At 37.2% G+C, this 14,290-nt stretch overlaps 1 protein-coding gene and 1 long non-coding RNA gene across 25 annotated transcripts in view; one reads left to right on the top strand and one right to left on the bottom strand.

Annotated features, from left to right (window-relative positions):
* Window positions 1-14,290, top strand: part of SORBS2 (sorbin and SH3 domain containing 2) — a 188,346-nt gene that overhangs the window by 158,859 nt on the left and 15,197 nt on the right. For 15 of the 22 annotated variants that reach the window (XM_075027196.1, XM_075027276.1, XM_075027317.1 and 12 more), the window contains 5 exons: window positions 5,381-5,472; window positions 8,089-8,135; window positions 9,458-9,572; window positions 9,669-9,797; window positions 11,564-11,767. In XM_075027196.1, coding sequence (XP_074883297.1) covers window positions 5,381-5,472; window positions 8,089-8,135; window positions 9,458-9,572; window positions 9,669-9,797; window positions 11,564-11,767 — 587 coding nt within the window. Of the gene's footprint in view, window positions 1-773; window positions 2,334-5,380; window positions 5,473-8,088; window positions 8,136-9,457; window positions 9,573-9,668; window positions 9,798-11,563; window positions 11,768-14,290 lie in introns of all 22 variants that reach the window. The other 7 variants (XM_075027348.1, XM_075027357.1, XM_075027186.1 and 4 more) reach the window with 2 other exon arrangements.
* Window positions 1-14,290, bottom strand: part of LOC142030905 (uncharacterized) — a 115,881-nt gene that overhangs the window by 34,829 nt on the left and 66,762 nt on the right. The window lies entirely within an intron of this gene.

The raw sequence follows: 14,290 nt of genomic DNA on the forward strand, positions 1-14,290 counted from the left end.
TAAAAATATGTCTTAAAACTTGCTTGAAAACTCAGGCTTTGTTCTAGAAGTCTAAGGGTTATTGTTTCTTCTACATGCTGGTTAGGCTCAGTAAACTGATAGATCTTCCTTTACACCCGTATAGCAGTTCCTCAGCCGCCTTGTTCTGCCCTCCATAAGCTGTAGAAAACGGCACGCCCTTCAGTGCTATCACACAGGGAAAGAACAGGCTACCTAGGAACAACTGGGAGAAGTTTCCCATTTGATCTTATAAAAAGATTTCTCTTTATCTTAATTATTTTAGAACATGCAGTTGCTGCGAACTCTCCAAGCATTATTCAGCTCAAAAATTCTGAACAGCTTCGTTCAGAATGCACAGGTAGAACAGTCAGTATTTGACTGAGGTCTAGATTTGTTGTTTGGCTTCATCTTTAAATCCTTTGCAGCTTTTATTGTCTGTTGACCTGCTTCAAAATCAATGTTAATGCTTGTTTTCTTACATTGCTTTGGCGGGGGTGGGGGATGCAGGGGGGTAACATCTCCATAATTCATAAGGAATTCTTTTTGATGTTCAAACTATCATGAGTACATTTCTACAGCTGGAAGATAACTTAATTACTAGCTGTGCTGCCCCAGGCTGTAGCAACCTATGTACTGACCTAAGTTGATGGATGCATTAATTGCTGTCTCTTTTCTAGTCTTTCTAATACTTACTGATGTTAATTCCAACTTTCTGAATCTTTTAATTTCTGGCAATGTCTCTTTTTTACCATGCTGCTCTATGGATTATAAAGGTGGGGATATTAGCAAAGTATATCCATCCCTTTTAAGTTATTCAGTGCACAACCACAACACCTCAAATGAATTAGATTACTGTAGCACTTACAGACAACATTTAGCTGTTCCAAATGATTCAAGAAGGGCAATCAGCTATAAGAATGGCTGGCAAATGACTCGTCAAAATGCAGAAGTCTGGAGCAGCACAGAAGAAACTGCTTCTCCAAAGAGAAAATCTCGTAGCTGTGATGATCTGTTAACAGATGATCGCGATAGCTTTCCTGATGCACAGGCCAAGTCTGAAAGCATGGGCTCTCTGTTATGTGAGGAGGACTCTAAAGAAGTTTGCTCAATGAACTGGGCCTCCCCATATGTTGAGGGCCGTGGTAGTAGTAGGTCAAGAGTTCGTCACAGATCTGCACATGATGCCCCGGGTTTCCTAAAAATGTACAAAAAGATGCACCGCATCAATCGCAAGGACTTGATGAATTCTGAGGTGATTTGTTCTGTGAAGTCCAGAATACTGCAGTATGAAAAAGAACAGCACAAAGGTATTCTTCAAGGCTGGAGAGAGTCTTCTACTGAAGAGGTGCCCAGAGACATGGTGCCAACCAGAATATCGGAATTTGAAAAGTTAATTCAGAAGTCAAAATCAATGCCGAACCTAGGTGATGAAATGTTGTCAGCTGTTACGCTAGAGCCTCCTAAAAATGGCTTATGTCCAAAGAGGCGATTTTCTATCGAATCGTTGCTGGAAGAAGAAGATCAAGGCAGACATCCCTCTCAGGTACAACGGAGCTACAAGTCTAAAACCCTGGTGCCAATTCATATTGAAGTGACCAGTGATGAGCCACAACGATCGCATATGGATTTTTCAGACAGTGATCAAGATGGAGTGGTCTCTGACCTCAGTGACTTTATCCAGATAGAGGGTTCATCCTTTTGTAGTGAAAGTGACTTTGACCACTTTTCCTTCACGTCTTCTGAAAGCTTTTATGGATCAGGCCATCACCACCACCACCACCACCACCACCACCGGCATCTCATCAGCTCCTGCAAAGGGCGATGCCCAGCATCCTACACCCGCTTCACCACCATGCTAAAACATGAAAGGGCTAAACAAGAAACCACTGAAGATCCAAGGAGACAGGAAGCAGAATCTGGCCTCTCTAAGATAGCATTTCTAGTCAGTCCAGTGCCTTTCCGGAGGAAAAAAAGTGCAGCTCCTAAAAAACAAACTGAAAAGAAAAAATGCAAGTCATCTGTATTTGAAGCACTAGATTCTGCACTTAAAGACATCTGTGACCAAATTAAAGCTGAAAAAAGACGGGGAAGCTTGCCCGACAACAGTATATTACACAGACTTATTACTGAGCTGCTTCCAGACATTCCAGAAAGGAATTCATCTCTTAAAGCTCTGAAAAGGAGTCCCATGCACCAGCCTTTTCATCCACTGCCTCAAGATGGTGCTATCCATTGCCCACTGTACCAGAATGATTGTGGAAGATTACCTCTTAGTGCCTCTTTTCCAGACATGGACGCAACTAACAACAATGATAGCGCACTGTGTTTCCAAGGTGGATTAACTTTCTTCCTCTATCCTTGTGATTTACTTATCCAACCTTACTCCCTGTATTTCCCACCCTTTCTCATTCCATTTTTATTTGTGTCGTCTGTAAGAAGCTTTCATCCCACAAAATTCTTAATGAAGGATTTCATTTTTACATAGGTCATGAGGATAGATAGATTTGCTGTCTATTCACAAAATACAGTAATCTGGACAACTGAAGTAATGGTGTATTTCAACTAAAAGATTATTAGTGCTATAAATTACAGTGTTGTTATTAAATTAAGCAATGTGGGGTTTTTCCCCCAGAAAATGACCTTACAGAAAGTGAATGCATGCATCATAAGATGCTGGTCAAACAGAAAACAATACGCAGATAGCCCTTTCTTTATTATTTAAAAAAAAAATCTGCATCTAAAACATGTTGTACTGTATAGTTTTGTTACATGTAAGTGATAAAACTGCTGTTAATTCTGCCAGTATCATAGCAAAGCTTGATTCTGTTTTCTAATGAAAATACACTAATTCTACTGCTTTATATTACTTTTTGTGAATAGACCTTAAGGTCATTTTAGGAAGTTTCCATTTCCACCGTTCAAACAATACAATTTCCAATTTCTGTGGCAGTAAAGCTAGTTCTTCTCATAGAATTTTAATATATCTATGAAATTCTGAGTAATTTCCTTTCCTCTTAGAAGGGAAATTCTCAATAATCAAAACTTGAATGAAATTGTCAGGGTGAGTATAACTTTTTTAAAAGTCTGTCTTGACAGTGATCTGGTTTTAAAGTTACTACTTTGAGTTGTTCGTTGCTCTGCTTCTCTTTTTCTCAAAAAAAATTGCTTGAGCTTAAAACGTTTTTAAAGTTTAACCTTGCAATGTTAGAAGCAGCAAACTAGATTCATCGCAGGAGTGCACAAAGGTGTATCCTAGATGATTTAGATTAATGTCTTTGGCAAGTCTGTAATTTATTTCTCTTTTTAAATGGTAACATTTCTGTGTTAAAGCGTTCTGCTTCTAGACATACGGCCCTCTGACAGAGCATCTTTGAGAATTTAATGACATTACAAAGCTATTCTTGAAATCACTAGTGGATGTAAGAGAGAATGTCTTTAATATATCAGTTATGCAATATTTGATCAGGCCCATCTTACTTATGTTTAATCTCACATCTTTTTCTGTAACTTTTGCAAGTACCACACTAGTAAATACGTATTTCAAGAGAAATCAGAACTGATGCTGTTACCATCTCTTCTCAACTAGTTAAAATACACATATTGAGAACAGAGAATTTGGAAGAAAAAAAAAAAAAAAAGCTATAAAATGCAGTTCAGAATTGAATTAGTAATCTTGAGGCCCGATGATGATTAACCCTGGCACGTAGTACTACACAATGAGACTGGAGTTGTTGGAAATTACGCTGGTCACATACCACAGTTGCTAAATGAGAATTTTCCAGACCCTGATAATAAGGAAATCCACAGTGCAGAGTAAACATGGATTCCTAATAGCTTCTGCAGCTATGAAAGAGCCTGGCATGCAGAAAGTGGTACACTCTGTCAACATTAATATCCCTAAAGTAGTGTGGAGAATGAGTACAGCAGAATATTCCATTGACTTCTATCAGCACCAGTCATGGCTGCGCTCTACTTCTAATGAAGTTATATGTTTTGTTGGATCTGTGTGTGTCTCTAACAGCCACCATCCACACAGAGACCCCACGGTCATAGCAAAAAACCACTGAAAACTACAACATTGACTGCATAAGGAGCTGTATAGAAATAAAGGAAATTGTTCTTCCTAAAGCTTCTGCATTTTCACTCCTTCCCTCCCATGTCCTTCTCTTTCTGCTAGAGTTTAAAGAAGAAAAAAAACAAAACAGATGTTTTTGGAGGCATTATATCTTTAGTTTTATACAGTGAGCATAGATCCTCATTCACAGACACAGGCCATATCAAGAAAGCTGTCCAGAACTGGGACTGCAATATACTTGCTGGTGTTGACATGCTTGCAACCAATGACATAAATAATACAATTATCTCATTTTCTGCCTTCACTGTGTTTATCAGTAGCCCCAAGTTTTTGTGGCTTGGCCAACAGAGCCCTCTGGAGACTATTTACATCCTTCTTCTGTAAGACCTCAACATAACGGATGAGATGCTTTCAGTTCTTTTTTTTTCCACTTGTACTTCTGTGGAAATGTATGGGCTTGGTAAAGAACAGGTTGTGTGAATGAAGTCAAAGGAAGACAAACATCAGTCATATGTGTCCACTAGCAGGTATTACTGTGGCAGTAGGAGACTAAAATAGTAAATCTCAAAAGTCAAGAGGCAGTTTATTTCATCCTCTGGTCTGAAATAATTCCATTTTCATTTCACATTGGCAACTTGCAGAGCTATATAGAGTGTAAGATTTCAATTTTATTCACCATACTATAATACACCATCGGTAAACTCTGCTTTAGAGAAAATCTGCCACATAGATTGGTGACTAATGATTTGTACTCCATTTCTTAAAACAGAGTTGTTTTTATGAAGCAACATCCTTTTAATTTCCCTTGTGCTGCCTAACACATGCCCCTGGTAAAGTAGAAATGCATCTTAGATCACTTAGGATGAAACAATTTTTCTTCACTGTTTTCTCATTGAAGCATGCTTTCATCATGTTTTGTGCATGTAATTATGTGTTCATATTGTTGGCATTCCAAAACAGTTTCATGCAACCTTATGAAGTCCCAGTACTGCTGTCACGTCTTCCCCTTGGTCCAGTAGGGTGGCATCCCTTTGTACAGTGAGGCATAATTTTGCTCTCTTGATCCTCTCTCGCGTAGTCTTCTGCTGTGGATCAGAGATCAGCCTTTCCCTTTGCTTGAGAGTTAGTATCTCTTTTTTTCTGTAAAGGTGCACTTTATTCATCATATCATGTGCTTTTCTTTCTATTAAAGGTAAAATAATAGATTTCAATATCTCTTCACTCTCCTAAATGAAACCAAGCAGCATCACAGATTTGAATGGTTTTGTTTAATTTATTGTAGTTTCACATAGTTTCTGTTTTCAGTAGACCAGGAGTCTCCTGGAAGCTATTCTTCTGCTTTCACTGATGTGGGACGATGTACTCCAAGGGAGAGAAGAGGAGCTACAGACAAAGAGGTAGTGAAACAATAAATAATGCAGGAATATCCATATGGAAAATTGGTAACATATCTGAGGCAAGATTTGTGTTGGTTTTAAGACACTGTAATGATACAGACCAAAGGAACAGTTACTTCTCATATCATCAGATGAGACAGCATCCTTCTTTTTCATTAAGGAGATTGGTACTTCAAGAAGTTGAAAGAATATCAAGCTGTGTTAAGATAAGCTGTATCTTCTATTTATGTTTAAATAGATAATGGACTTAAGTTTACTAGTCAGTGACAGGCTCTGTCAAAGTTGACCGGAGTGGCTGATTAGGACAAAGAAGAATAGCAGATGTGACTGGGGAAAGGCTTTTCTTGAGAACCAGAGCATTGCACAGAAGATACCTCAGTTGTTTCAAAACCGAAACAAAGAACATCTGTATTTCACCATTATTTTTGTTCAGAAAAAGCAAAAACACTGCTGTTAGTGTGTTAGACAAAACCACTTATCCTAAGGGCAGTCTCTATTTTCTGTAACAGCTGGTGACTGTAGTTATATACAGATTGCTTTATTAATGCTTTGGAAAAAGAAATGGAAGCAGGCATACAACCTTTAAAGTAACACAAAGTATCACTGAAAAGCATACACAGAAAAATGGAGTATATCAATCAGTATCTTAAGAATATTTCTAGATCTAGAACTATAAATGCTCTCCAAACAGGCTTCAGGGATTTTATTCAATCATAAAGTAAGTACATTTATATTAACCAACATCTACAGACCATAGATTGTTAACATTTTCCATTGATTTTTATTAAAATATTGCACAAAACAATGGCAGCATAAGAGAGTACTATATTTTAATTGCTAATATTTAAGTTTTTGCTCTGGACCATCTACCTTGTTAAATGGTGGTACAGGTTAGAACTAGTTACAGGATCTGAATTCAGATCCACTTACACCCCACTGACATGGTTATGTTGCTGCAATTCGATTAAGACTCTGATTTCAAGAAAAGACTGCTTATTACGAAATAAAGGTTAAAAAAGTTCCAGGAGCCATATTGTGTGTTCTTTTTAAAGAATTTTGTGACATTGAAAGTCATCTTTCAATTTGAAAATATGTAAAATACTTACACAACAAGCCATTCTTAACATCACTGTAATTTAAAAAGAAAGAAGAAACGCTTTTCTATTTCCAGTATATTTTGTACATTTCAAAGAATTTTGTATTTAATCAGCTCATCAGCTCCACTGTTCTTTTAACATTATCCCCCTTCTTCCATTATTTGCTTTAGTAGTTACAGTACCAGCTGTACCAAAATCAGGAAAGAGTGAAAAGGGGTTAGCTACAGTTGATGGTATGAATATCCCCTCCCATCTAAAAGACTATTTTTAACAACAGCAGGGAACAGAAAAATGCTTTTAAATTTAGGCTATCTTATTTGAAGGAGACCTGTAATGGAAAATTGTATTAGTATTACAAAATGCAAGTTAACAGTATCCCTGTAATAACTTTGGGGACTTTTTTATTATAGCGAAGACAATGCTCTAGGTATGCTAAATTTGCTAGCCTTTAGATGACCAGAAGGGAGGGAACCCAGTTGAGAACATCTGGCCTGGAAGAAAGGTAAAATGCAAAACTTACAAGCGTTCCTTTTTATTCCTCTTACAGAAAGATGTGCACCCTTACATCATTACAAATAGTATCTCTCAGAAATAGTGTAATCAGCTTGTTCTAGTCACTAGTATATCCTAGAGAGATTTTTTTTAAATGTAACAATCTCATATGTGCAAGTAGTTGCAGAGAAAGACTAGATCACTTCACCCAATATCCTCACATAATACTGCTAATCACTTCTTGCACCTTCCTCTGAAGTATGTAGTGCTGGTTGTCTGTCAGAGGTAAACACTAGATGAGTGAGGCTCTTGGGTCAGATCACAGTTCATGTTTTCGGCACAGCTTTGAAAGCAGTGAAAGTTGTCAACCACACAGGTGAGGAGAGGTAGGGTTGTTTTACAGTTTTATTTTCGAAACAATATTGAGCTTACAGATACTTGGTGATAGAACTTTATAAATAAATGAAAGGAATGACATGATGTGATTGCCTGTGATAGCAAGAGAGCTGCACAGATGACTCACAAATTTAAAATATTCCCAACGTTTTCCAGCTGTCAGAGTAATTTTTCCTTTATACATATATATATAATGTGATGTGGTATTTGCAGCTGAAATTAGCCTGAAGATAACAAGTTTAACAGAAGAGGCATCTAAAGTATTAGAGAATATTAAGCATGTGAATTTCAATTGTACCTAGAGATCTAGTTGCCTGCAAGTCACATTGGCATTTAGGTATCTTTTTTTTTTACTTTTGTAGTTCTCTTAAACATAAAATTGCAAAGCAGTCTGTATTAAAATTTAGCTGCTGTTTCTCTTTTTAAAATAGAATATTTTTAAAATACCAAGTCCCAAACACCTAACTGCCTTGAAAAAGGAAGCTCTGTATTTAATTGCCTATTACTGCAAGAACCACTGTAAGGCACGCGTCCTTTTCTTTTTGGATCTTGGTCACCTTTTAAAAGCTGAAACATGTTTACCATATAGTAATACTACCTGAATGTATTAATCACTTTGCCTACTTTTCAGAAACTGCCAGCTAGAGCTGTATATGACTTTAAAGCTCAGACTTCTAAGTAAGTACTAGACTTTTGTTCATTTAAGAATTCTTAATTCAACAAAACTTTTTCTAGCACTTGTGGCAGCTAACTGCTGTTCTAGCCAATTTCAACAGCAGAGGACCCTGCTCACTGTCACAGTAGTCTCTGCATTAGCAAACTGTGTGAGAAGTTATTTTATAATAAAAATGTCTTAAATTATTATATTCCGTGTTGTATTTGTTTAAATACATGAATGGCTGTGCATCTTCAGCCTTCTAGAGCATGGGTCCTGAGGGTCACCTACTGAATGCTCTTCATTTTTTGTGAATTGTATTTAAGGTACACAAGGTACATTGCTTAAAATACCATCATAGATAGTGTGCTTATCAAAATTATGTATAATGCTTCAGCATCTTCCTGTCTGTCTTAACACACACAGGCTTTCTGCAGGATGTGACATGTCCAATACCAACACAAACCACAGTGGCCCTTAAGAAAAACAAAATCAGGAAACACTGTTTTAGGATATGAGAGAGTCCAAGTAGAGTGCCTGTATTTCATTCCTGCTGTTGTTCTGATGATCCGGGGCATTTAAACAGTTCTTAGCATATGGCCAAACATCGACACTAGAATTACATTAGCTGCTTCTGGTGGAAAACTCACAACTTGAATTATCAGAACAGCAGATGAGCTCTTGAAAACCCAAACGGGTGATACAGCAATGAACTCGCAGGCCAGGATCTGAAAATACTGTTAATGATTTGGATAATTCCCTTTTCTGGTATCCAACATTAAGCATATCACAGGCCCTGAGTATCAGAAATGGTGAGAACATAATCCTGTGTTCTTCATGCTTCTGAACAGCTGTCTTGAAAGAAAAATGTGTAGAGCAGGAGCACACCAAGCTGCGCTGCTGCAAAAAGGTAGTAATAGGCCACAGAGACGTGGGATATGTTCTGTAGTTTTCCCTACTGATGCCATAAGGAACACCAAATACCCCTCAGATGCCTGTCATAAAAACAGCATCTAAACAGGCCATCCAAAAGACACGATACTTGTATGCAGACCCTATACTAAGTGTTCTGTTAATAACTAGCAATACTTCCTTGGAATCAGCGTAAAACAGGCCTCTCTAACTTACAGATAGTACTTGGGATTCATATATGTGAATCATTTCGTTTTATATGGTGTAATCAACTGGTAAATGTACCACAGCTGTGACACTTTTTCTTCAGATGTTTAGTTGCTACATTCTGTTTCAGTTCTGAACTGTAAAGATCTCAGAAACTAGGTAGAGGAGTAGGTAGAAGAGTTAAATGTAAAGCTGTAAACATCTGATCTAAATAAATTTGTTACAGAGAGCTGTCCTTTAAGAAAGGAGATACTGTCTATATCCTCAGGAAAATTGATCAAAACTGGTATGAGGGTGAGCACCATGGAAGAGTTGGAATATTCCCAATTTCTTATGTTGAGGTTTGTTCTCTCTTTTAATTCCTTGAATTAGTTTGGGTAATAGGTCCACAAACTGCATGAGAATGATGAAAATCTGTGTTTTTTCTTTTTCCTTAGAAACTTTCTCCCCCAGAAAAAGCACAGCCTGCCAGGCCACCTCCCCCTGCACAGATTGGAGAGATTGGAGAAGCTATTGCCAAATATAATTTCAGTGCAGACACAAATGTGGAGTTATCGCTTAGAAAGGTACAGTTTAGAACTATCTTTATCAAAATATTGCTATAGTGTCTACTGCTACACAGAATTAGTATATAGGTAAATACTGTGCTTTGGTGCACTCTGCATTCAATATTTGCTATGCACGAAGCAATGTAATAGTAGGAAAGTACAAACATAGTAGCTTATTGGCTTGGTCTTTCACAGCTACCTGCAAATAGTTTAAATATGTTGTGCATGTAAACTGGATTGTGGTAGATTGGCAAATGCAAACATCTGCTAACTGCCCACCTAAATTTCTAGTTTTCACTTCAATTATCCATTCCTTTTTTAAATAATTATTTCTTGCTGTCACAATTATCATGGTAAGGGTTTTAATATAGAAGAAATAGAAAAATACAGAAAATAGAAGATACAGAAAAAAAGGCTCAGAGATATTTTTGTGAATGTACCAGTTCTTGCAAATAGTTCATTTAATAACAGTCCGCTTTTATAACATTCTCTTATCTTTTCTATGCACATCCTGGTGGATATACTTTATTGCACAGGAGCAAAATAAATGTTTAATTTCTGAGGTTTGTGAGACACTGGAATATTACCACTGTAAAGGAACTTTATTATTGCAGGTATTATATACTTAGTTGTAAGTAGTATATACTTTTTATCCGTGGGGAAGTTCTGCCTCTTACCTTTTTTTTAAGAATTAAGAGTTTATAGAAGTTATCCAGTGGTTTGTTTTTCTTTTGAAATAAGAGTAAGGATACAGTTTTTTGATGCTGCCCTAGAGCCTAATCAAGCATCACTGAAGATAATGGGTGGTTTTCCACTCATCTGAGATTGGTAAACATCAAAGAGGTCTACCAAAAAAATCAGGAATGGGAACTTGGAGAACTAGGGGTTGGGGATAGTTTGATGATTTATTTCTTCTTAAAATTATCTTTTGTGCTTATTGTGGTGGTCACAACCTTGACAGCCCAGTTTTGGTTTGTTTTCAGAAGTTACCTTGCACTGATTTTCTTTTGTTCCATCCCACTAAAGATCATTTTTGGGTACTCCACAAATCAACTACAGAAACAAAATTACAGAAACCCGAGAGAACGCAAAACTAATAGGGAAGGATTTGTTACATAAAGACACATGGTAAAAAGCGCATCATGTAAAACAAAGCGGGTAGCTCATGAAGTTTCACTACAGAGAAAAGGTTGAGTAGAAAGCTGCTATTTTCTATTTCAGATGTTAAGCTCTCTAAAAACAGTAAGTGAGCCACTGCCCATCTTTTTTACACAGGAAAAGCACTTCCTTCTCTCATCTTTCCCATGAACTCATCTTTTAACTTTCTACCTCCACTTATTCCAGTTTTACTGATAACAAAGCACTTGCATGGATTGCGTTGTTTAACTTTTATCACTTTTAAGGAAAAATGGGCATAGCAGTCACTATTGCATATTCCACTTAGGGTGTTAGCTAGTAGTTTGGCCAATAATTAGACCAGGTTATGTTCCAAAGAAAAGTTTAATGTTAATGCCCCAACCAAGAGTAGGAGACTACATGAGATTCCCCTCTGATAAAAGAATAGCATTTGCAGTCCATGACTAGCCCCCCATTTTGCTGGAATGGTGGTTGTATACATGTTTATTATAAATGGGAGGAGAAATGTGAAAATGGAGACAACTCTCAAGACTGATGGGAAACAGCACTGCAGGGAAAATAATACTGTGTGTTAAAATAATATCTACTATTCAAAAAATTAACTTACAATGTATCTGCTGATAACTCATTTTCATAATGCATTTCAGGGAGACAGAGTAATTCTTCTTAAGCGAGTTGATCAAAACTGGTATGAAGGTAAAATACCAGGAACCAACAGACAAGGCATCTTCCCTGTTTCCTATGTAGAAGTCATCAAAAAGAATGCATCAAAAAGTGTTGATGACTACCCTGATCCTCCAATACCCCAAAGCTATTCTAGTGACAGAATACACCATTTAAGTTCAACAAAGGTAAGGATTTTTTTTTCTTTGCTATCAGCCCTAGAGTGGGCTTAGAAGGACCTCAGATTTTTTTTGATAACATAATACATTATTTATGCATTAAGTACACTACATTTTCTTTCCTGCATAGGTAGAATTGCATTACTAACTTGTTTTTAAAGTATTTTAATAGCTGAGTGTGTGTTTTACATTCTGCCAGGACTTTTGCTCTTTTCTTCATTAGCTATTACATTATTGAGAGTAGGGCCAGGCAAAATTTGGGCAGAAGAATCAAGCTGACAGGACAAAATTTATTTGGGAATCTTAGACAGAATTTGAGCATTTTAAGCATTAAGGATATGTCTAGCAGACTTTTCGTAGTGCAATGTGAGAAATTCCCATAACACAGTTGTCCTAAAAGCCTGCAGTCCCATAAGCATGCAGAGGGCAAGAGAGGGCAGTTTGCGTGGGGACACAACTTGCGGAGACCAGTTCTGTGCCTTTCAAAGTAAAGGAGAGCAACTAATAGAGAGCTTCTGTACTATAACCTTCCTCCTTTTGCCATTCACACTCTAGAAGGAGGCTTGTTGGTACAACCAAGGTTCTTCGGAGTGGTACAACAACAGTGACAGTTTTGTTTCATTTAGTAGTGAGGCAAATGTCATCACGTTGTCAATGAACTTTGATTCAGACCTTTATAGTTGTAATTTTTCACACCAAATGTCCATTGTAGGTTCTGAATTCTTTTCCTTCCTAGGCTATATAACCACCACAAATCATACTACAGGATGTTGCAAAAAGATTCCTGTATTCCAATTTATCATTCACTTGTGAGATTTCACAGTCACCTGTGCGGAGAACATAAGCTTTTTGGCAGTGACAGAAACTAATAAAGTTTCTGCATACAAACTGTGATTAGCATTAACATATTATTGATGATTTTGAACACTCAAGATGGAAACATTTCTAAATCTTCCTCTTTACCTTTGTTGTTTATCTCTTCAGCATGGGCAGTGGGTTTTGTGTGCAATTATAAACTTCTTATCCTGCTATTAATCTCTATTTGTTTCACTTGGTTTTGTCCCCTTTTCTTCTTTCATATACTTGCATACTGGTGCTCATTTACGTGCTTCAACTTTGAGATAAGTTCCACATTTATTTGCAGCTTTGGGGACAGCTACCAAAAGATGTCATTTATAGACAACAGTGGCGTCTGAAAATACTGCTTATGACTAAACAATATTAACTGGTTTTGGACAGTTGCTAGAACAGGTCTTGTCTGGTTTTCCAGAACGTGTCACAACGGAGAACTAGCTCCTCTCTCTTTCATTCCGACAAAACTGTTGAACTGAAGTAGCATCAAATTCTGTAGCTGCAGACTGAGGTATTGATAAAATAGGGCCTCTTATTATTACAGGAACCTAAATGTTCCTGAAGCCAAGTCAAAAGTATGAGGCAGCTTAGGTGCTCCATATTACGGAGCTGCCTCTCTCTATTTGGAGATGCCTCTCTCCCCTTTTTCTATGGAGCAGGCTTGCTTCCTGCAGCTAAAGCTGGTGTTTGTGCAACCCCTATAACCTTTGTAGAGCATAGGTGATGCTTCAGAGCATTTGCATTCAGATTACAGAACTGTCCTGCCACTATTATTAGGTTAGTTATTACTAAATTAGTTCTCTAGGGGAGGAAAGTGGAGGAAGCCTTTTTTGTAACATAGGAAACTTTTGCAATCATCTGGTTCTAGCGTAAGTCAAAAAAAAAAAAAAAAAAAGCTTCTACTGACACTGCTAAGCAGACATCTTGTTTCTGAATTCAGCTATATTCAGAAATGTCAATACCATGTAAGAAGACATCTTGTTCCTGACTAACTAGAAGGACTTTAGCAGTCCTGAAGGTGTTCTGGAGTTTACCACAATTACTGACATCACTTTTCCTATTCTTTTGGAGTTTTTTAGCGTGTATCACTCCCTGGTGCTAGAGCAATTGCACTAAACTTCCCTGGCCTAATGGCAATGAAAATAAATAAGTAACACAAGTCAGGAGCAAGCTTTGCTCTCCTTAATTTGGCCTAGACCATCTATATCTTCAGCTTTAGTGCAGCCTGTAGTCACAGGAAACTAAAAACGGCAATGTCTCCTCAGCAGTATTATTGACCTTAAAACCACAGGTTAGAGGCCCTTCTTCAAGAGGAAAGTTGAGGGAAAGAGATCAAGTATTGCTTGTAATAGCCTAGCTATGTTTTAGCAGACTGCATTGTGTCAGTCTATACTGTTTACTTTGTTACAGAAGACTGTAACAAAGGTTTTCCTAACTATAAAATAAAGCTATTTGCTTCAAGAAAACTCAAGCAGAAGGTAAGTAAATTAACCTTCCTATTCTGCGACATTAATTTAGTCTTTTGAAATTATTTTCCTATTCTAGAGTAATACTTAAAGTCTAAAGTAGTCCAGATTACTTAGAGAGAAGATGTACATCTAATTATTCTGGATAATTCTAACAATGAGATCAAAATATTTTTCACTCAATTTTAATTTTGAGGATTAATAGTAACAAAAA

The sequence above is a fragment of the Buteo buteo genome, chromosome 1 (genome assembly GCF_964188355.1).
Source record: "Buteo buteo chromosome 1, bButBut1.hap1.1, whole genome shotgun sequence".
Lineage (NCBI taxonomy): Eukaryota > Metazoa > Chordata > Aves > Accipitriformes > Accipitridae > Buteo > Buteo buteo.